The following is a 22,613-nucleotide window of genomic DNA, read 5'->3' on the forward strand; positions in this document are numbered from 1 at the left end:
ATCCCACAGGTGTTCATGTAGCAAGATAAGCCATGGCAACACATTTATGAAGCCCTGGTTAGACTCAATGCTATTTTTCTCAGCATCTTGCTCTTCAATTTTAAGGTTTAAAATAAACACAAGGGAAGCTGCAGTGAAGTTTCTGGAGCAAAGGGTAGGTGAATGACTATGGCCAGCTGCTTTTAGATAGCTCCATTACAAGGCAGAGAACGGAATTGGGCCTGATAGTGGAAAAGCTGATTTTTCAGGAATTTCTAGAATAAATATTAGTGTAAATATGGGTAAGAAGAAAGAGCCGTTTAAGCCAGAGAGTTCACTGGAAAATCGTAAATCATGTAATCAGGACTATGTGAACGCTGCATTGCAATGACATTCAAATGCAACTTGACAAACTCAGCCACTGATTCAGCTATTCAAAAAAAGCGGGGGTGGATTGGATCATTTTCCCATTTACATACTTTGTACATGTATTGAGTTTTGGTTTATGATAATCAACCAATGATTTCTCAATCATTCATTAAATATCCTATTCTTAAGTTTTCCTAAGTTCATGAAAAGGATTTCAGCCACATCAGTTTCAAGACAAAGTGCTAGTTTAATTCTGAAAAATGATGTAAAAAAGAAATATGAGGAAAAGGCCACATTTCTCCCAGTTTTGTAGCAATTGCAGCAGCGATATTTTAAGTGTCTCTAAAGTAAAATGTTATGGCTATTTAATCAGCGAGGGTTTTTTGCCCAGTAAGTGTCCGATTGCATGCTGCTGATGAGGCTCTGATTTCATTTACAGGTGAATGTTGGGCCATCTTTGTTCAGGCATGTGCCCCTCACCTTCTACTGTGCTTCTCCTTCTCTCAGTATGCATTCATTCTTTCAGTGAATATCTGTGGATATTCACATTCCAGTTACCCAGAACATCTGGACAGAATTTCTTCATCTTCTATCACTGTCATCTCCACATGGATCCTTAGGTAATATTTCAGAAACACCAACTATTCCAAGCAGCTTCTAACAACGCAGGGTGGACACTAAGCTCACAATTCTGGAAATATAAATGTATTGTGCTTTTATCTCTCTTTTCTCATCTTATCATTCTGGCCTTAATATTAAATAGTTGTCAATTGCACAGCAATGAGGAGATAAAATATAAATAATTATTTAAATGATTTTAACTTATTCAAATACTGCTTTGACATTAAAACTATTACTTAACATTAGCTTTGTCCAGGCTCAGTGGCTCACACCTGCAATCCTAGCACTTTGGGAGGCCAAAAAGCAGGCAGATCACTTGATCAGGGGTTCAAAACCAGCCTGGCCAACATGGTGCAACCCTGTCTCTACTAAAAATACAAAAAAATTACCTGGGTGTGGTGGCAGGTGCCTGTAATCCCAGCTACTTGAGAGGCTGAGGCAGGAAAATTGCTTGAACCCGGGAGGTGGAAGTCACAGTGAGCTGAGATAGTGCCAATGCACTTCAGACTAGTGACAGAGTGAGACTCCATCTCCAAATATATATATATATCTTTTTGTATAATGGGCAGCCAGTTTTCTTACCTGTTTGCTCCTCACTGAATTCCACCAGGAGGCTCCAGCCAACTGCAGGTCCCTAGACCCATCTTAATGTAACACAGAGATATATAACAGCTCTATGATTCTTATCTCTAACCCAGTATTACACTATCACTCTTCTGATAACTAGGTTTTCACCTCTTGTCCAAGCACTGGCCCCAGGTCTTTAACTTGGGGTTCTTCCATGATTCTAGTTTTTAAGGGCCACATCTCACAACTTACCTTGTAATAAAAGTAGTAGCACTAAAAGTAAAAACACATTTTGAGCAACAGTAGTGACACATCTTTGAGTAATAATAATAGTAATTGCATTTACTGAGCACTTGCTACATGCCAGGCAGTTTCCTCAGTGCTTTATATATATTAATTCATTTAGTATGTGCACCACAGGACCCTCCTTGCAGCCTTCCTTACACATTGTACACTAACGGGGAACCTTTGCCCAGGAGAGGAAGCCTCATTATGCCTGCTAAAGATCTGTGCCCCTTTATTTTCAAGTGTTGTCTACATTAATTTTTTCCCGACTTCAGGACTCTTCATACTCCATGTACACTCCAACTTCACCCGGCTGCTGCCTGCCCAACTGTAACTTCAAAACAGACAGAACGTCAGCAACCAAAACTTGCAGCTGTGTGGGCTTTCCAGGAAATCCTTTCCCTCTCAGGGGAGGTGGGAGATTAAGAGGCAGTAGTGATGCCAGGCGTGTCTCTCCTCAGCTGCCCTGTTCTTCTCACCGCCCTGGCAAATCCTGAAACGTGTCTCTACTGCAGAATGTCAGCACCAAACATATCATCTGTGCCAACACCACGTCTACGGGGAATCTGATCAAACTAATTAGATTTACAGTAATTCCACATGGCAAGAATCAATAAACAAGAGCTATTGCATTTACTCGAAAAATGTTTTCAAATCATCTTTAAAGGGCCTTCTTTCAAAATAGGTAATAAATACTTCCCCAAAGCCCAAAGCATAGCAATTAGCATATGTGAAGAGCCAAAAGGATATGAAACAAAGATACACGATTCTTAATGAAGGTGTACACAATTCTTTCCAGGCCATGCTATAAGAAGTGAGGTAAGGTGGAAACAGGATGGACTAGAAGTAAAGTAGATGTGTGCTGTAATCTTGCTCTGCCACATTCCAGCTGTGTGAAGTAGGGAATTTAACTTAAATTCGAAATCTCTTTCTTCATCTGTTAAGTAGGAAAGCTTTAACACCTCTCAGCTTGCAACACTGTAGTCGAGTTTCAAAGGACTGCACTTCAAGTGCTTAGCACAGAGTGCAGCATACGACACACACTCGGTCATGGTGAGGATGGCAGTGATGGTGATGAAGATTACAGTGATGGTGCTAATAATGATCATAGACCATAGCAAAGTACTACCAGAATTCCTGGTAGAGAACACAGGGTGAGCATTTAGTAATTGCTGAATGAACCTTCAAAAGAAATGAATGGAGAAAGGAAAAGGAAGGAGGCAGAATACTAAAAGAGCTAAGATAGGATAATCTGTATGAGATTGGCACCCTCCAAAAGCTTACAGCCTTGTGGCCCCTGGCATCATGAATACTTCTAATAAGCTTCATCAAGGGGATTTTTCTTTTCTGAGTCATCATTGCAAACCATAGTCAATATCAGCTTGGGTAACACTGATAACCCAGCTAAGCCAAATCTTTTACCTGTTTTGAAAAACAGTGCTCCTCAGGGAATTTTGCAATGATTTAAATTAAAACCAGAATTGTGTACTACCTTAGAAGTTCAAGTCATAACTGAGTTGATTCACAGGCTGACAGTTTAGGAGATAAAAATGAAAAAGTAAAGAATCAGACCATTTGTAAATGCCTAGAAAGATGTTTACTAAAGGATAGCAAAACCAGGATGCAGTGTATTTACAAGGTGAGATGTAAAAGCTTAGGTATATTCTATCTGGACATTTTTGAGGCAGAAACTCCAAATGCCATCTAGTCCTAACCACAGAAGACAGTCATCATGTGAATTTTTAAAAAACAAGTTGAGCAATATTTTGGAACAAATGACGGTTTTTCAGCCTCCCACAACACCGAATCATGGAAAGATTTCAGAAGTTGTCTGTATAAATAAAACACGAATGTCAAAGTTCATACCTCCCTTTCTGCAAGTAATGTTTACCTTTGTTTATGTGAAAAACTGGAAATCAGAATATGAGTCAAGATTAGCTATTTTTCCACAGTAATGTGTCTGATTTTCATTGTCGGTGAGGGGGAAAAAAAACAAAGGTCAAAATAATGTTCATTATTTGTTAAAATCAACTGCTCAGTCCCCTTCTCTTCTTATTTTTCTTACCTAAAGCAATTTCACTTTTTCTTGTGCAGGTGGGGACGGATTCTTTCTCTATTGCCCAGGCTGGAGTGCGGTGGTTAAATCTTGGCTCACTGAAACCTTCGCCTCCTGGGTTCAAGCAATTCTCCTGCCTCAGCCTCCCAAGTAGCTGGCACTACAGGTGTGCACCACCACATTTGGCTATTTTTTGTATTTTTTTTAGTAGAGACAGGATTTCACCATGTTGTCCAGGGTGGTCTTGAACTCCTAAAGTCAGGCAATCCACCTGTCTTGGCCTCCTAAACTGCTAGGATTACAGGCATGCATCACCGTGCCCAGCCCCACTTTAAAAAAAAAAAAAAAAAGAGTCACAAATCTAAAATACTGCATATTTATGCCTCTTAAAAAAATTAGGCATTCAGCATACGTTGCCCATTTCTTCTTCTCCTAAGTTCAGAAGCAATTGAAAACTAAAACACAGGAGATCTATAGACAGACAGAGGTTAAACTGTCAGCTTTATTATTGAAAAACTACTTGGAGAAAATGACATTAGATTTTGTAAACCAAAGATCCTACGAATCCTCTGTGACTGCCAATTTTCTCCTTTATCCCAATACACACCCAAAGCCTACCTCTGCACCCAAAGGAAAGTTTGGAACTGCCTCTAGGCAGGCAAATGGAAAGTTGACAGTCCTTTGGTTGAGTTGTTCCACCCAATTAGCACCCCTGTCATCATCTAGCAATTGGGTAACTGATTTCTCTGCTGGAAGAAGTGTCTGAGGGGTAGGACTATGGGCCATGAGTTTTATTTCAATGGAGGTCCTTCAACACAGAAACATGAGCCCAGGGAAAGAACTTTCCCTCCCAACAGTGCTCAATTCTATGTCCCTCACTACATTAGATAAAAGCAGAGCATGTTAACAGCATGACCAGGACCGGGAGTTTTGAAGCCCTGTATCAAGATAAACGGGTACAAGGACAAGACTACATGGAACTAACACCTTCCTTCCAACAGTCAAAAAGGTAGTCCATCTGGCCTATATGGCCCTGCGGTGGAGACATATCCTGCGTCCTCCCGTACATTTCCTGCCTTCTGTTCACTTAGGCAAAGCCATGTGACTAGTCCTGGACAACAAAATGTGAAGAGAAGTGACACGTGTCACCTCCAGACTAAGGCAATAAGAAGGTCCACTCCTTAGATCCAGTCTCTCCTCCCCTCTGCAGTAAGTGGGGAATTCCCGCATTCCAGATGGTACAGCTGTGCAGGTCAGGACCTCCACCAAGCTAGGTCCCAAGGGAACAGAGGGAAGTTTAAGAGAGCAAAATCAAGGCCATGGAGAACAGTAAAAACAGAAAGCCCTTGCCAAAGTATAGAATGAATTCTGAAACCAGAAACATTTTCCACCCCCAAAATAGGAGGCCTATAAAGTATTTGCTTGGCAAGATTTCTGAGTTGCTGCAGACCTGAATGCTGGGCCCCTCTCGTTCATCACCGCTTCAGGCGGAAGTGTTTACTTACATTGTCTTGATCCTGTTCTACCACTGCACACTGGGGGTGAGGGATGCATTTTACCTGTCTTCTAATTTTACTCATCCCTGAAACAGACTGGCCACATACAGACCTGACACAGAGACTGTTGTGAGATCACTCAGAGATTTTGAAATGACGCTCAAAGCCATGATCTGATGTGAGTTTAAGTTGTCTCCCTTGCAGAGCGAGTCCTATATTTGGGAAAAGGAGAGCAAAGTTGTGTTGGCCACAGAGAGAGGACTATGGGAGTGACAGTGCTTACCAAACATGGTGGTTAGACAAGGCCAAGTAACTAGCTCTGACTTGTGAGCTGTGGGCAGAAGTGGTCCCAGTTACCTTCTTCTGCTACCCACACAAGAGACTGAGGAAACCTTTGGCTGAGATGGCAGAGCCACAGGTAGAAGCATTCTACATAATTGAGTCACAGCAGGCAGCGCAAAGTTCCTGGAGAGTTACGTGGACCTACAGATTTTGCATGGAAAATAAATTCCTATTAAGTTAGAACACTAAGATTTGGAGTTGCTTCTTACAGTAGCATACTGTAGCCTATCCTCTCTTATCTAAACCTTGAGAAGCAAAATTCTGAAGCTCTTCAGAGCTCAGTTTCAATCTCATTTTTCTTCTCACTCTGTGGGCTTCTCTTAGGCAATTTTACATCTTCTTGTGGCTTTGAAGTTCATCTGTGTGGGGAGTACTCTCTCCCAAGCTTGCCCCAGACAACTCTGGATCATATCTGCCATCCTGGCATGATCAATTATGCCTCTTTCATTTTCAAAAGTACCCTGGTTTGGAGGATTAAATTATTTGGCCACCATATGTATATGGCAATCACAGAAAGTCCTTATTTTATGATGGGGTTATGGCACAATAAACCCATTGTAAGTTAAAAATATTGTAAGTCAAAAATATATTTAATGCTGGCAACACAGCAGATGGTTCCCAGATGGTTATAATGGTTAGACTTATGATTTTTTAAAATCTATAATGGTGCTAAAGTGATACACATTCAATAGAAAGCAGAACTTTATCATAAGCACAAGAAGTTCCTCAACTTATGATGTGTTTAGGATTGGGTAAACACATTGTAAAGCTCAAAACAATCATAAGTCAATCCATTTTAGGTCGAAACCATCTGTACACTCAAATCTCCATATCCAATTCTAGACCTCTATTTATTTATTTATTTATGTCTCACTCTGTCTATCAGGCTGGAATGTAATGGTGCAATCTAGGCTCAATGCACCTCTGCCTCCTGGGTTCAAATGATTCTCCTGACTCAGCCTCCCAAGTAACTAGGATTACAGGCACCATCACACCTGGCTAATTTTTGTATTTTAAGTAGAGATGGGGTTTCATCATGTTGGCCAGGCTGGTCTCCAACTTCTGACCTCAGGTGATCTGCCTGCCTCAGCCTCCCGAAGTCCAGGGATTACAGGCATGAGCCACCACACCCAGCCTAGACCTCGTTTTAGACCTTCACACATAGAATATCCAATCACATACCCAACTCCTCCACTTGTATCTCTCAGGACCATGGGCATCTGAAGTTTAAAATTTTCTATATCAAAACCTTTTTTCTTCTCATCTTCCCAATTTGCTGCTTCTCCAATAGGCCACATGCCATGCACCCCATTGCTGAACTAGAAGCACAGTGCCATCATTGACAGCTGCCTCTCCCTCAAGATCCATCAATCCTACCTGTGTAGACATACATCACAAACCCCACAAACCCACCCACTTCTCATCTCTACTGCCATGATCTGATCCAAGCCACCCTTTCTTTAAGCCCCTGCAACACCTTCCCCACTGGTCTCTATTCTTGCTCCTAGTCTCTACACAGTCGCCAGATAATCTTTAAAACATAAGTTAGATCACATCCCTTCCGAGTGTAAGAACATGCAATGATTCTAAGAACAAAATATTAACTCCTCATTTCTAATCCATAAGGTCCTGCTTGATTTTGTCTCTGTCAAGTTCCTAGGATATACTTCCCACCTCTCCCATCTTTCTGCTCCTGTCATTCTGTCCGTCTTTAGTCTCTATCAAACCACATGTTTTCCACCCCGATGACTTTGCACTTGCTATTCGGTCTATCTGGCAAAGACTGTTAGATGTTCCCCAAAGTCCACTTCTCCTCACCTACCCGGGTGCCCTTCTAAACTACCTTTCTCAGGCTTCCTTGAAGTTACTGTGGCCAAATAATGTACAGTCCCAGGCAATATGATGTGAAGAGAAGTAATGTATACCACCCCCAGGCCTGCCCACAAGAACCCCTCTACACTCTCCCTGTTGCTCTTTCTCCCCTTCCATTGGCTGTAAGGGAGATGACTGCCAATGCAGCTTTGGTGGATCTTCTGTCAGAATGAATTCCAGAATGTGGTCTCAGACTGCGTGAAGAAAAACGACCCCATCTTTCTTTCTTCTGTTCAGTACAGGTACCTGAGCAAAAAATACACTTCCACTGTGTTTAACCCATGATCTATTTGGGGGCCTATTATGATACCAGCATGTTTTTAACCAAAACTGTACTTGCAGCATTGATCAACCACACCACCCCCACCATGCACACACACACACACACATACACCTACCTCAGGCAGTCTGCATTGCTCATACCCACTCAGTATTCCAGGTTTTGATATTAAGATGCAATCCGTAACTCCCCTCATCCAGTCTAATTGAAGTTGTTCTGTCATTCTTTCTCTCTGTACCTTACTCTTTTTTGTCATTTTACTTATCACAATGCATAACTACAAATTAACTTGTGTGTTACTGACTTGGAGTTTGTGTCCAAACATTAATTTATGTGTCATTTATTTAAAGGTTGTGTCCAAAATCAGAACCTTTTGCCTGCCACAATAATATACATAGTGACTTGGCAGTACTGGGCTTACAGCAGTCGCTTAACAAATTTTAAAATGTATAGGAGGAATACAGGAGAAACCACTATTAAGAGGATACATTTTTGTATCTCAAGACCACAATGCTAGACCAAACATCTTAGAGAATTAAAATACACACCCTGGGGATTTTTTTAAACCTTTATTCATTCAGAATGCAATTCCGGGCCACTCTACAACCAAGAGAAAACCCTAAATTTTAGGTAGTGTTAAGAGACTAAATAATATAATAGTGTTGACCCTATATGTACAAGCGAGAAGTCGATTTTTATTCTTTTCATAAAACCTCTTTGTAAATATGTATCTTTTCCTTCCATCAAAAATGCATTAACAAGATCATGCTTACAGTTAGTCAGCACAAGAAAAAAATGATAATTTCTACCGAACTATTTAGGCCTTGCAGAAGAGTGCTCACAACTCTGAGCTGTATCTGTTAACCTTTTCAATAGCATCCATTATGTGACACTGTCGCCAATGTAAAATAACTTCACTAATTTTTAAAAGCTAGAATTAGTCAAAAAGTTCTGCATTGTAAATAATACCAGGAATATTGCATTTAAGCTTAGGATGGCAAAATTGCCTAAATCTTTTCTATACTTTTTGTGTAGTATATATAGGAAAATGAATACTATATAAGAGAATGAAATAGATCAAGTTCTTATATTTTTACCTAAGAGCCTATTTATTTTAAGTAATGTTGATTAATATTTAAATGATTAAAAAATAAATCAATGTTAAGTATTAACTGCACAAAATCTAAAAAAAAATTGACCACATTACATCATACTACATTGTATAGATAGACTTAAAGCAGCTAACTAGAAGCCTTTTTAAAAATTCAAAGTTTCTGACATCATTTTCCACCATTCCATCAGTTCTTCCTTCTCCTCTTCTTTCCTTTCAGAAAATGACTCCAGTTCAAAATCAACCTAAAAGAGAAAATCAAGAGCATATTATTTTATCAAACTGCATGTGTTTATTTAAATTGAAAGTTTAAAAAATATAAAAGCAGTTTACACTCAATCCCGTCTCCTGAATTAAAGTAAATCCAAAAAAACAAAAAAGCTCTTGTGATAAAAGATACTTTCAGGGGGAAGAAAATTCAAAAGCCTTATGTTTGAAATGTGCTTTGATTTAATAGCTTTGAAGACAGATATAATTCATCAAAATCCCAGCTCCAGTCTCTTCTCTTCATAAAAAGGTATGCAGTGGCTCACACCTATAATCCCAGCACTTTAGGAGGCTGATGCAGGCAGATCACTTGAGGCCAGGAGTTTGAGACCAGCCCAACCAACATGGTGAAACCCTGTCTCTACTAAAAATATAAAAATTAGCCAGGCATGGTAGAGCATGCCTGTAATCCAAGCTACTCAGGAGACTGAGGCAGGAGAATCCCTTGAACCCAGGAGGCAGAGGTTGCAGTGAGCTGAGATCGTGCCACTGCACTCCAGCCTGGGCAACAGAGTAAGACTCTGTCTCAAAAGAGAAAAACCAAAAAGATATAACTTATAGTTAATTTTCTGTCTTTGGCTATTTAGTGAGCACCTGCTGTCAGCCTTGAATCTTCTCCTAATAGCTGAGGGAATGTGGAATAATACAGTTCAGCGTGTTGGTATCCCAAACTACAAGGTTCTGCTTTACAAAATCTTGAATGTATTAAAGAAACTGACAAAAGCACATATGGGTCCAAGCCACTCTCTTTGTGAATGGTAGTCTTCATCAGGTCTATGGAGAAGCCACACACTCTATGTAAAAGGCTATTCAAAGTAGGCAATCCCCAACTCCAGTCCCCCTCAGGCCCCATTCCAGATGGAACCAAGGGTTTCCTGATTTGGCCACTTAAACGCCTGGTTACCTGGGAACGTGATTACCTTCACTACATCCTTGCATAATACACGCCAAAAAGACAAAGGATCAAAATAGTTGATCCTTTACAAATTTTACTCCTGGGGCAATTTTTCTAGGTTTCAGTTACCCAAATATACTTTGTGATTTTAATACACATACGGCCCAATGTAGACACGCACACAATCAAAGCCATATACAAGTCAAAAACTCAAGATATTTTGCTGGCAAAAACCGAGCATTTATACTCCAGGTTTTGGGTGCATAAACAAAAAAATAATAAATTATTTTCAAGTAAGCCTTGTAGACTTTTGAGAAATCCTGCAAGTATTCCCACGGTCTCGGGAATATAATACAAAGGCTGTAGTAAATATAAAACAAAGATAGTAGTCAATTTTGCTCTAAGAGAAATTTTGGTCTTATCACCATCACCTTCCTAACAAACAAATGAGATCTACTTAAATAAGACATTTAAGTACTTAGTTTTTGATAGTACTTAGCACAGAGAGCCTTGCACACAGAATATTCTAAATAAATGTTTGGTTAGCATCTAAAATTTTCTTTTATGGCAACTTTTTTGGTCAAATATTTACTATGAAAGGCACTGTGCTAGGTTTTAAAGATAAAAAGATAAATGGAACAGAATCCCATGTAGATTGAAATCAAGGTTGGCAAACAAAAATTTAATTTTTTAAAAGTTTCATTTCATTTTCTTATAAATCTCTTCAAAAACTGAAAGAGTAATAAAGCTTGATATTGACTTGGCTGAGCCTCAGTTTTCTAATCTGTTTAATGGTGATAACAATGTTACCTACCTCATAGGGCGAGTATGAAGATTAAATATAAGTCACTTCAGTATGCCTGACAATGACAGATGCTTAATTATTGTTATAATGCTTGGCTATTATTCTGACAACTTACCCCAACAGCAGGGCTATAAGGAACTGCCACTTTCTTTGTTATTGCCAGATAACCTGGAGCTGAGGCTGTCAGTTTATAGTTTCCAGGTATAAGCAGTCTCCAGTAATCACCATCCTTTGCTGTAGGAAAGCAGAATATCAAATCACAAGGCACATGAAATAGGCAGCATTACAAAATGCATAATTATGCCATCTAAGGAATACCCAGTCTAGCTCAGTTCAACTTTTTTGATTCTCTATTTTTAAAGTAAATATATGGGGAATTTAATAAAATGTTATTGAATAGGGTGTGAAACTCTCTTTGCAGGCTTCATTTCTTATAGGTATTTTATAGATATCAATGTAAAAATGTCTAATAAACCTCAGGAGATCATAGACCTTCTAATCACATGAGGAGCAACACAGATGAAAAGACAGATGAAATCCCCAGGCAGCAGGGTCAGAACATGTAGCCATCATGTTTTGACTCTTGCCAGGTGAAGACCTGATGGTCAGAGAGTCTTTCACGGTATGTGGCCCAAAGGTAGTGCCCTCAGGATCTCTGAGGCCACAGTTAGAAATTTCGATTTCTAAAGACTTAGAATACATTGGGCACTCTAGTCCATTGAAACTCCCATTTTCCTAAGTCAGTGATTCTCAAACTTGAGGGCAAACGTGGGAAACTTGGTAAGCTGCAGTATCGGATTCCAGCTCCTGGATTCTGCATTCCTGACCAGTCCGAGGGCAATGATAAGGCTGCGAGCAGAGGCCACACTTTGAGGTCCAAGGTCTTCACAGAAACTTCACACCTTCTCCTTTATTCTAACACCACTACACATCCTGTTCATCCTCACTGCCAGTTCATACTTTACATCTTAATTTCATTGTGAAAATAGGTACAGTCAGAAAAAATTAAGCCCATTACCATATTGTTAAATCTACCTCTAAACCCACATCTACTTCAGCTAGTGCTCAATTGTCTTCTTTGCTTTATAGCAAAATTTCTGGAAAGGTTTGTCCATGCTCTCAATCTCAGAATGGCTCTTCTCTTATTCTTTCTTGAACCCAGTCCAGTCAAGCTCCCACCGCTCACACCACTGAATAGATTTTGACATGGATGAATCTGGAGAACGTCATCCTCAGCAAACTGACACAAGAACAGAAAACGAAACACCACATATTCTCACTCATAGGCGGGTGATGAAAAATGAGAACACATGGACACAGAAAGGGGAGTACTAGACACTGGGGTCTATTGGGGGGAAAAGGGGAGGGCCAGTGGGAGGGGGAAATGGGGAGGGATAGCCTGGGGAGAAATGCCAAATGTGGGTGAAGGGGAGAAGGAAAGAAAAGCACACTGCCATGTGTGTTCCTACGCAACTGTCTTGCATGCTCTGCTCATGTACCCCAAAACCTAAAATCCAATAAAAAAATTAAAAAAAAAAAGATTTTGTCAAGATTCTCTGAACTGCTAAATCCAAGGATTCATTCACAAGCTTCATCTTAGTTGGTGCTTTTTCACTCACTCCTTCTTGAAGCACTTTAAGGTCTCCAGGACAACACACTTTATTTTCTTTCTACCTTCAATTATGTTGCTGGTTCCTTCTTATTATCACCTTGCCACTGAAAACCTGGAGTATCCTAGAGCCCCTCTTCTGAGTTCACTTCTTTCCACCTATTTATTCCCTAGGTTAGATTTTCCTAAACTTTCATATCATGGAATGCAGAGAAAATAAATTACTTGTATGACACTTTAGGACTAACAGATAGGTTTCTTGTAGCAGGATACTATCGCTGGATTTCACCCTCCCAGCTAAGGGGTTAAGATCTTGGCACAGATTCTGGCATACAGGCTGGCACCTAGTGAGCTGTTGATACATGAAGAATGGAGTTTTAGAGGACAAGTGTTAAAGACTTTTTTAAAAAAATCCAAGCTATGAATGTGAAGGTTAAGAAAGAAGTGATGATACAGAGTGGTTTGGGACATAAGTTAAAGGTTAATCATCACAAGGTCTAAAAAAAATCGTAAAGCGTTTATAGCTGAAAAGAAAAAGCTGTCGTTATTGAAAAGATCTCCACAAATGTCAAACTAAAATGACCTGGATCTGTGTTTATTAATGGGAGTGGGTAGATTTGCCAGAAAAATACATCATTTTCCCCACACTGGGAAAATGGAAATGGAGCTCAAAACCTACAAGTAACTAACATCACACCTCAATCCTATAAATTATTGTTTAACCTTGAATCCCTGTGGATTTATTATACGGATTAAATGTAAAAATGTGTGAGAATTTTTAGGCACACAACCCGCAGCAGTTTCCTTCCTTCCTCTTTCTGCTCCCTCCTTGTCTCCCCATTCACAGCTCATTAGCACTTTTTAACAGAGACTTGAAAGTCACTGGTATTTTAACTCCAGCAGCCCGTTTTCCTTCACCTGAAGAACCGCGGAGAAACAGCAGCGAGTGGCACCTCCCAGCTTGGGGCGAGGTAGCTGAGGAAAGGGCGCCATCTGCTGCACTCAGATTTCTAATGCAGCAGCCGTCCTGGGCTCCACTCGACCTGATTCCACAAGTAAAACTCCACCAGGTCAAAGTTGAGAGATGCCTGTAGTGATTCGGGCTATTTGTTTTGCTTAGAAGAATATAAGACTTATAATTATGATAATTAGTAATTATGCTCTTATTCTTAAAGCTAGAACCTCCACATTGTGGCAAAGACCCACCGGATGTAACATCGTGGTCTATTCCTTCCACGGAGATGGTGGCATTGGCAATTGGATTACCTTGAAGGTCTCGGACAAATCCTTTAACTCCTCGGTGTATCTGTAAATGTCAAGAACAACCAAAATATTCATATGACCTATAAATTTATAGAAATGACCTTAAATATGTTTCATATCAAGAGTTCTTTATTTTCCAACAAATATTGTAGATCCCAATTGTTTAAGAATCAAGACACGCACAAAAAAACCACTAAATTTTTTGTGCATTTTATTCAGCCTTTCCTTAGAGAAATGAAAATTAATATCTTGACTGAGTCAAAAAAAAAAAAGACTTTAGTACCTTCCAAATCATAAAAAAAAAAAAAAAAAGCGTCATATTTGTAAAGTTCTAATCCTGGTACATTTCAAAACTTACTCTTAAATTTGGTCATCTGTGTATACCTTATATGGCCACTGTTAATTAACAAGGATATCATAATAAAAGTCCTTTAGACCAGGAGTGGTGGCTCACACCTGTAATCCTAGTACTTTGGGAGTCTTAGGCTGGAGGATCATGAGGTCAAGAGATCAAGACCATCTTGGCCAACATGGTGAAAGCCTCTCTACTAAAAATACAAAAATGAGCCAGGCGTGGTGGTGCATGCCTGTAGTCCAAGCTACTCGGGAGGCTGAAGTAGGAGAATTGCTTGAACCCAGGGGGCGGAGGTTGCAGTGAGCTGAGATCGCACCACTGCAATCCAGCCTGGTGACAGAGCGAGACTCCATTTCAAATAAATAAATAAATACCCTTTAATATTGCCTCATTCTGGATAAAAAGAGATATACTGTGACTGCTTTTGCATTAAATCTATTAACATTATTTTGGCTGAAAATAAATCACATGAAAGAGTAGTGAACCTCATAACAAAAAATAGAATGTTGATTTAGAAAGAAGATGAGAGAGCTGCCATTGATAATAATCCCCCTAAATTAAGTTGTAATCATCAATTGGCTATTACTCAATACAATGCAAACAACAAAAACGGCTTTTGTCTTTATTTTGGAAAGATAATTCATCTAAGTCAATATGTGTTTGAAGTGACAGTCACTTCAGGTCTTTAAGAAAGTACTGCATCTAGAATATCAAATGGTAATTCATTAAACTTGATTACATAAGAAAATATGCACCAACCTCCCAAATGCTCAGGCTGTACCTCACCCAATTGGACAATAGGAAATAAATTTTCTTTCGTTAACTGATGATATTTAACTATTTCCTTACAGAAGACAAGTAAGTCTCCTGTAACCCTCTGTCATCAAAGAATAAGTTCGGCAGTGGTACACTGCTTTATCAAAAAGATGTCCCTCGTTACCAGCAATATTTTTAGTGTGTGCCATTTTTCTTAAAAAAAAAAAAGAAACCTCTCAAACCCTATAAAAATAACATGTAATTTTTTAATGTTGCAAATGGGAAGAGGCTATCCATGTCCTCGGTAATAATGATAATTTTTTGGTAATCAGTAGAGCAGAAAGTAAATATATTTTTTAAAAATTTAAGACCTATTGAATTCTAACTTTTCTCCACGACTTGTTTATGAATTAGACAAAATTGAAAAGAGTTTGAAATTTAGCCGTTGGAAAACATGAAACATGAAAACTTTCTGAATTAAAATAAGAAAAATCAGAAAAATTGTAGAGAAGAAAAAAAGGGCCATATGTAGAGACCCAAACTCTAAATTTCTTAAAATAAGGCCCAGTTCAATAAAACTTAGATACTAGCTGATAAAAGAGGATTTACTCAAGTACTTTATTCCTCTTGAGGCAATATAATCCTAAAACTGTCAATATTACAAGGCTTAAAGAAAGTTTCTAATTTCTACATCACTGTAAAGTCAGTTATCACTACAAGAACACATTATTTGCCTGTATCGAGCACAAATATGTTCAGTTAATATTCATGGCTTTACTTTTTTCTGCCTCTGCAATCCAATGCTTAAATTGCCGCTTGCAGTTTAACAAATAGTAAAGGAAGTAAATGTCTGTGATATGTCAACTTTTCTGTTTGAAAAATTCCAGTGTAGAAATAAATCTCAGTAGATGTGTATGAGCTGTGTTAACTCTCGACGAATTCAGACTGGAAAACTCAGATTGTATGGCTTTTGCAAAAGAAATCACAAAAGTACAAATTTCACTTATGCCTGGAGAAGCTGTTTTACTACACGTGTGCTACCTGCAATGATCACTCGCCAAATTCCAGGACATCCCAGTTTCAGTGAAAGCTGAAAAAGCATCCAGAAGATTAGCCATTGTTGCTAGAACTGTTTACATCAGTAGTCCCTAAACCCTCATGTACTTAATGTCACCCAGAGAGCTTGCTGCAAATGAAGGTTCTTGGATTCTGCACTGCAGAGAGTGTGATTTAATGGTAGGAGAGGAAACTCATTTTTAATAAGAACTCTAGATGATTCTGATGCAGGTGCCCGTGAACCATTCTTTAAGAAAATCTTTGAGAATTTTGAGAACTAGACTGTTCCAAAGCTATTGAGTGGAAGGGAGGCTCTTCTCCTTAGCAAACTCTTTAATTAGCTTTACAGTTCTAGCGCCTGCAAACATCTCTTTAAAACTCTGCAAGGGATTTCCTCTCAAACAATTACAGACATAGATCTCCTAATCATTTACTTTCCATGAGTTGTAAACTAGTCCAAGCTTGGATTTTAGGTCCAGGTGTTCAATGGCTAATCACCACCATTGTCAAGACAACAATTACAACACAGAACTTCTGGCAGCCCTCACTGATTTTTCATCAGCCTTTGTTTCCGTAAACTGGAATGCTCTATGATGCGAGCTGGATGAGCTGGTCATAAATACCACTCACTGATCCCACACAGCTTGCATCATAATGGCAATGCCATATCAAGGTAGATCACAGGGATCTGCAGACAGAGAAAATTCTTATTCCAAGTGGCAAAAATAGGACTGTATAAGTTTATCCCTTTTCTTTTTAACTTATTTATACATAAATTGATATCACTGTTAGAGGAACTGGATGCATGCCCACCTGCCACCATAAATATGACAAATGTCCTTTTTCTTGATGGTAATAATATGTGTTTTATTTGTTTTATATTATATTTTTTCTCAAGAACTAAGAGATGATTTCAACAGCAGCTAAGCCTGTTTTTAAATTGTTGATCAGAGTGATGATCTTATTGGCATCAACGTTAGTAAGTCTCATAGTACAGCTCCAAGGAGGCTTTTCCAAAATCCCATGATTGGGTTAGGTCCCCTTCTGTGCACTGCCATTGTTCCTTGTAGCTAAGCCTTTTTTTTTTCTTCAGCCAGTTATTCTCCTGTCTTGTGATTAGGTATTTATGTTTCTGACAGCACTAGTGTGAAACCCTTCTGAGGGTGGTCACTATCCCCAGTGCATCACAGAATGCCTGGGATACGAAACTGGTCAATAAATTTTTGTTGCAAAAATATATACATAAAACTAAAAGCACTTTATTAAGGAGGCATTCTTTTATATCTAAGTGGAGAACAGCCCAGTCAGTCCCATCTTACCTCCTCTATCCAGAAACATACTTTTCAGTTAACTTTGCTCTTGGAAGATCCATCTAAATACAGCTCTCCTCAAAGGAGACATTCTGTAGGGGTTCCCACCAAAGCTGTTCTAGGGTCACTGTGGACTGCTTATCCTTAGTTTTTGTTATTGGAAAATATCTTTTTAAGCTAACATGCAGCAGGAATCTATTGACTTTTTAAGAATCCTGTGGAATGAGTGTTTTAATTACGGTCTGTTATCAGTGGGTCTATTCCATGGTAGTCCCTGGTAATGTATTACAATATACAAATATCTGGCATCTGTAAAAGAAATCCTATGCTGATTTTGCTTTTGCTTTTCTTTTTTTTTTTTTTTTGGTAGAGCAGCCTTTCTTCAAGGGAGGCTATAGCAAGAGATAGCCTGCAACAGGGCCTTGCAACAGTGGAAAAAGGAACTGGATTCGACTCCTGGTTTTACTTTAAAAAAAAGTATTGATCTTACATGTATATATTTATATGTACATATATAAATGCATAAATGTTTATTTAACAGCATTTGTTTATGCCAAATTAGTTTAACACATTGGTCTGGACTATATGTTGGCACATGAAACTAACATCACTCTACTTGACTTTGGGTGTAAATGGCCACATTCAGAACAAAATTTGAAGGCTGTCAAAGCCCTGCAAGAATGAACAGAATCTTTTAGGTGTTTCCCCCGCCACTGCCACTGGTGCCAATGTCTACACACTATACAGGGCGTGGAGTTGGCAGGCGACTGGCCTGAGTAGGTGAAGGACTTTATTCTGGCAGATGGTGAGATTCCCCACAATTCTATATGGATCCCATTGGAATGGCTACATAAATGACTCTCTGGTAAAGATCCCAGCTTCTGTCCTGAAAGGCAGTATAGTATGGTGATTCTGGAAAGAGACGCCCTGGATTCAGATTCTAGCTAAGCAATTTCAGGTAAGCTGTCTAACTTCTCTGTATCTCTGATTCCTCATCTTTAATTTAGTGATGATTATAATGATGATGATGATGATGATAACTTCCCTTATAAGGTTGTTGTGGGGATTAAATGCATTAATTATTACATAAAAGGCATTTAGAATAATGCCTGGGAAATAGTAAATAACCAATAAACATAATTCATTATTATTATTATTGCCTGGGATGCAGCTGAGTCTAGGGTGAGAAAGATGAGGCCTGTAGAGCTCAAAACTTATGGAGACATTCACTCTCAAGTGCTAATCCTGTACTTGCATGCCCCTGAGATTAAAATCCTCCTTAAAATTTGCATTCTAGGTACCTCACCTTTGTCCTGGCTCTGCCTGGAATGTCTCAAGTGATCAGGGTGAGAGTCCTAGGATTGCCTTGCTTAGAATAATACAAATGAAAACAAGATTCTACATCTTTTCTCTACACCTCTCCAGTTTAGTCAGTTCTTGTTGAATAGTCATGAGCCACAAAACCTATGACAAGTAAAAGCCTAACTGAAACACTGCTGACACCTGCCTTTCAAATGCAGTGTTCTCATTCTGCACCAGATGGATTCCCCTGGACTCTTCTTACAAGACCATTGTATGGCAGGTTTAAATGCTTCTAAATCTTGCATTTTATGCTGGGGACTCTGTTTACCTGTTCGAGGTAGCTAATGAGGGAGTTTTTGTTATCCTCCCAGTAGGTCTTCAAAGTCTCTTCAGGTGGGAACTTCTCACAGCTAAGCTCCACAGTGATCTCAAAACAGTTGCTGCTAAGGTAATTGAAGTCTTGCATCCCTGCCAAAATGCCAAATGGAAAGTCAAAATATGAATGAGGAGCCTAAAACTCTACATATGCTAGTCTTCTGAATCAAGAACCAAGTAAAAAATATGCAAACCAAGACATTTGGGAAGACTGTGGGAAAAGTTAGGGGAAATCAGCTGCTGTAAGGGAATGAACAACATAGGTGGGGGATTGTTTTACCTCAAAAGCACAAACTCTCAGCTTCCTAAGTGAAAGAGTTTGCTGCAACAGAGTGCTATTGCAAACATCACCCACCTTCCGCATTGCTGGAATGGCTTTGAAGAAGACAACAGGGTAAAAGGCGCCACTTCTACTGATCTGTTAAAGAAATGCACATCCCTCTAAGTGTACCTTTCTTCTGGAGAAGATCGTGGAGCTTCATGTGACATGATCTGACATACTATATTTTTCCTTAAGCCCAATCAATATCATGGTGTATTCCTGAGGAGTCTTGGCAATATACTATTGTCCACCAAGGAAAATGATGAGACAAGTCTCGATTGTTTTAGATTCTTTGCCAAAGTTAAGGATGTACCCCAGAGACAGGTCTATGCCTTTCTCCAAAGATAATTTTGAGGGCTCCAAATTTAAAGGGGAGAAGGTGGGATATTGAGAAGCACACCGTTTTCACATAAACAAAAGGGGGCAGAGGAAAAATGTGGGGAGTCTGCATTTTACATAAGATAACAGACAAAATGGGGTAGGGGAGCAATCAGATATGCATTTGTGGTATGACTATATTTGTAAAGATAAGATATCAATTTACATGGCCATGGTGAAGTTTTAACAGCTCACCAGGAATTTCCTCGTGGGCAAAATATGGGGGAGGCATGTAGCCTTTGGTCTTACAGTCATCTTATTTAGGAACCAAAAGGGGAAGGCTGGTGTGCATGACCCAGTTCCCAGCTTGACTTTTCCCTTTAGCTAAATGAGTTTGGGGTCCCAAAATTTAATTTCCTGCCACACTTTACATTAATTCAACAATCACTGAGTATCTACTACACATAAGATATAATGATAATAATACTTCAAATTGCACCAAAGAGAATGTTCTGCATCCAGAACAATTTTAATTAAATCTGACTCAAATTAGTAGTGGATGCTGTTAGTGCCCCTCAGATTGCTTTTATGGAGCCAGGACATCCAGCCTCAATCTGCTGTAGGTGTTGGCTACTAAGAGCTCACAGCTACCCCATCCCTACCCCTTTTCCAGAGAATTGCTGGTGGGAGCCAGAATCTCCCACATGGCTTGGGAGTTACATCCTCCTATCTCTTACCCCCAATTCCTTCTAGCAGCCCACAACCAATGGCTGACCAACATGGAGCCACCAAAGGCTGGTCCCCAACCATCAAGGGGAGACAAACCTGCCCTGATTTATGCTCCAGGCTTTTTCCAATGGCTTAGGCCAAGGCTGGGCTTTACCTGAGACCACACCCCTGTTTAGCTCTATCCCCTTCCTTGACCCACTTCCCTCGCTTCCCTACAAGATTTTTCCTAAAAAGTGCTCCCTTAATAAATTACAAGCATCCAAATCCCTGTCTGAGGTTCTGCTTCTAGAAAACCTGACCTAAGACATGGATGTTATTCACTATATACCGAACTGAAGACTATTAAAGCTTCCCTTAATTATTTAGTTAAGTGAGACATAATCTTTGACTAATATTATTTTTATTGTTAATAATGTTATTATCAGCATTTTACTAATATAGATCACCTTATATTTTGCAGACAATGCACTATTTGTTCAAAAAGGTGTTCCAAGACATCATTAAAGTTTTAATAAAAATTAAAATACAAAATTACTTCCCATCTGATGTACTAGACATGTTCTAAATCCTAAATTTGATACAGATCATATTTCTTAAGCTATTGGGGGAAAGTCTGATCTAGTTAAAATGCAAAATATGAATAAAAACAGAATTAACATGTATCAGAAAGAATATTTTTCTCAGTACATAATTCAACACAATTAAACATATTAAACAAACCAATACCTTACCCTACAATTAGCTAATGCTGCTACTACCCTAACAAATTTTCTTTTTCCAGGTAGGCCATAGAAAATTTTTCTTAAGCTAAGAGAAAAGAAAAAAATATAGAAATATCTTTGCATTTCACTCTTCATCCTTGAGTGTTAGTGAAAGTAAGAGCTCTGTAAAGTCTACCCTGGGACAAGGAAGCCAAGAGAGCTGCCTTGGCTGCCTAGGAAGGGGCTCCCCCAGCTGCTGTCCCACATGGCAACTGCTTCTATTTCAGACTCCATAAAAGGTGAAAAGCTACCTGATCTAATATGGGTTATTATTAGAGTAGTGAACATAAACTAAATATTTCATGTCAAGTAATCCCCATTAGCCCATTATTTAGTAAAAAAGTAGTGTGCACTAGGTTATGCTACAAGCCAAAGCAAGCCCTTTAAAATGTATATTTACCTATAGTGAAAGCCTGACCAGCATATACTAAGGATGCCATCTTATTCCTTAAGGCTGAATTTAAAAGTAGGGTAGTTAATGATATACAATTTATTATTTTCCCAATGAATGTCTTCAGTTCATTTCCTGAATCTCTTTAATTAGCATCTCAATTTTTAAAATCCACAAAAACAAAATTATACATAATAATCATTCATGCAAAAAAATGACTTTAATGGAAGAACCATAGATTCAGTTTACTTTTTAATGATGGAGGATGGTTGAAGATTCTCTAAATCTAAATCACTCTCTAATCTAAATGGTCATTGTAAAGAAGCTACTATCAGACAGCTCACTGAAAACTCACCTCCAGGTACACTGTACCAAGCACCACCATTGGTGGTTCCATCTACAAAGCTGCTGTCATCGTCATTCTTACGACATGGTGGCCGATTGGGGTCAGACATGGCTGGGTTGAAAGAAGAGTATGCCCGGGCCAAGCTTTGGAAAATGGCATCATCTGGGGAGGAGCTGTATTCATGAGCACTACCTAGAAAACAAATCCATAAGATTAAAGAAACGAGCATAGACCAAGCAGCATTGCATGTTTTTAAAGAGCGATTCAGTGTTAAGCAATTGTATTGTTGATGATTTTTTTAGTTATGTAACTATGAGAAAGAGGCAAAAGTTTAAATACTAAATAATTACACTTAGTTTTTAAGTTATAAAACTTCCATTCCTAATACTACAAAGTAGAAAGTGGGTAGAATGGACACTCCACTTATTAACTGAAAGCTTCACAAGGAAAGGTAATAAAGTCATGGTAAACTAGGCCTGGGAGAATAGCAGGGAGATTTTTATCAAAATAGTTAATTTTAAAAAGGGCCTATATCAACCTCATACCCACTATGAATCATTCTCCTATATACCATTCAATATCTGGTTTTAGATTTTTTAAATCTACTGTATGTATTATAGAAATAAGTGGCATATTTTGATACACTGTATTCTTATTCAGGCATTATAAATTATGGAGGCCTATAAGTTTCCCAGTTATCAGCAAACCACAAAATCTCTAAATTTACTTAACAATATTATTTCACTAAAGATGTTCACCACTCAGTTTTCAATAT

General features: G+C 38.9%; 1 protein-coding gene across 1 annotated transcript in view; it reads right to left on the reverse strand.

Annotated features, from left to right (window-relative positions):
* Window positions 1–8,542: 8,542 nt before the first annotated feature.
* The window catches only part of CPE (carboxypeptidase E), a 139,167-nt gene continuing 125,096 nt past the window's right edge, over window positions 8,543–22,613 (reverse strand). Inside the window, exons 5-9 of the mRNA XM_054252815.2 lie at window positions 21,848–22,026; window positions 18,925–19,064; window positions 13,761–13,860; window positions 11,061–11,179; window positions 8,543–9,223 (exon numbers count right to left, since the gene is read on the reverse strand). Of these exons, the coding sequence (XP_054108790.1) occupies window positions 9,125–9,223; window positions 11,061–11,179; window positions 13,761–13,860; window positions 18,925–19,064; window positions 21,848–22,026 (637 nt within the window). The 3' untranslated portion in view covers window positions 8,543–9,124. The remainder of the gene's footprint in view (window positions 9,224–11,060; window positions 11,180–13,760; window positions 13,861–18,924; window positions 19,065–21,847; window positions 22,027–22,613) is intronic.

Source organism: Callithrix jacchus, chromosome 3 (genome assembly GCF_049354715.1).
Source record: "Callithrix jacchus isolate 240 chromosome 3, calJac240_pri, whole genome shotgun sequence".
Taxonomy (NCBI): domain Eukaryota; kingdom Metazoa; phylum Chordata; class Mammalia; order Primates; family Cebidae; genus Callithrix; species Callithrix jacchus.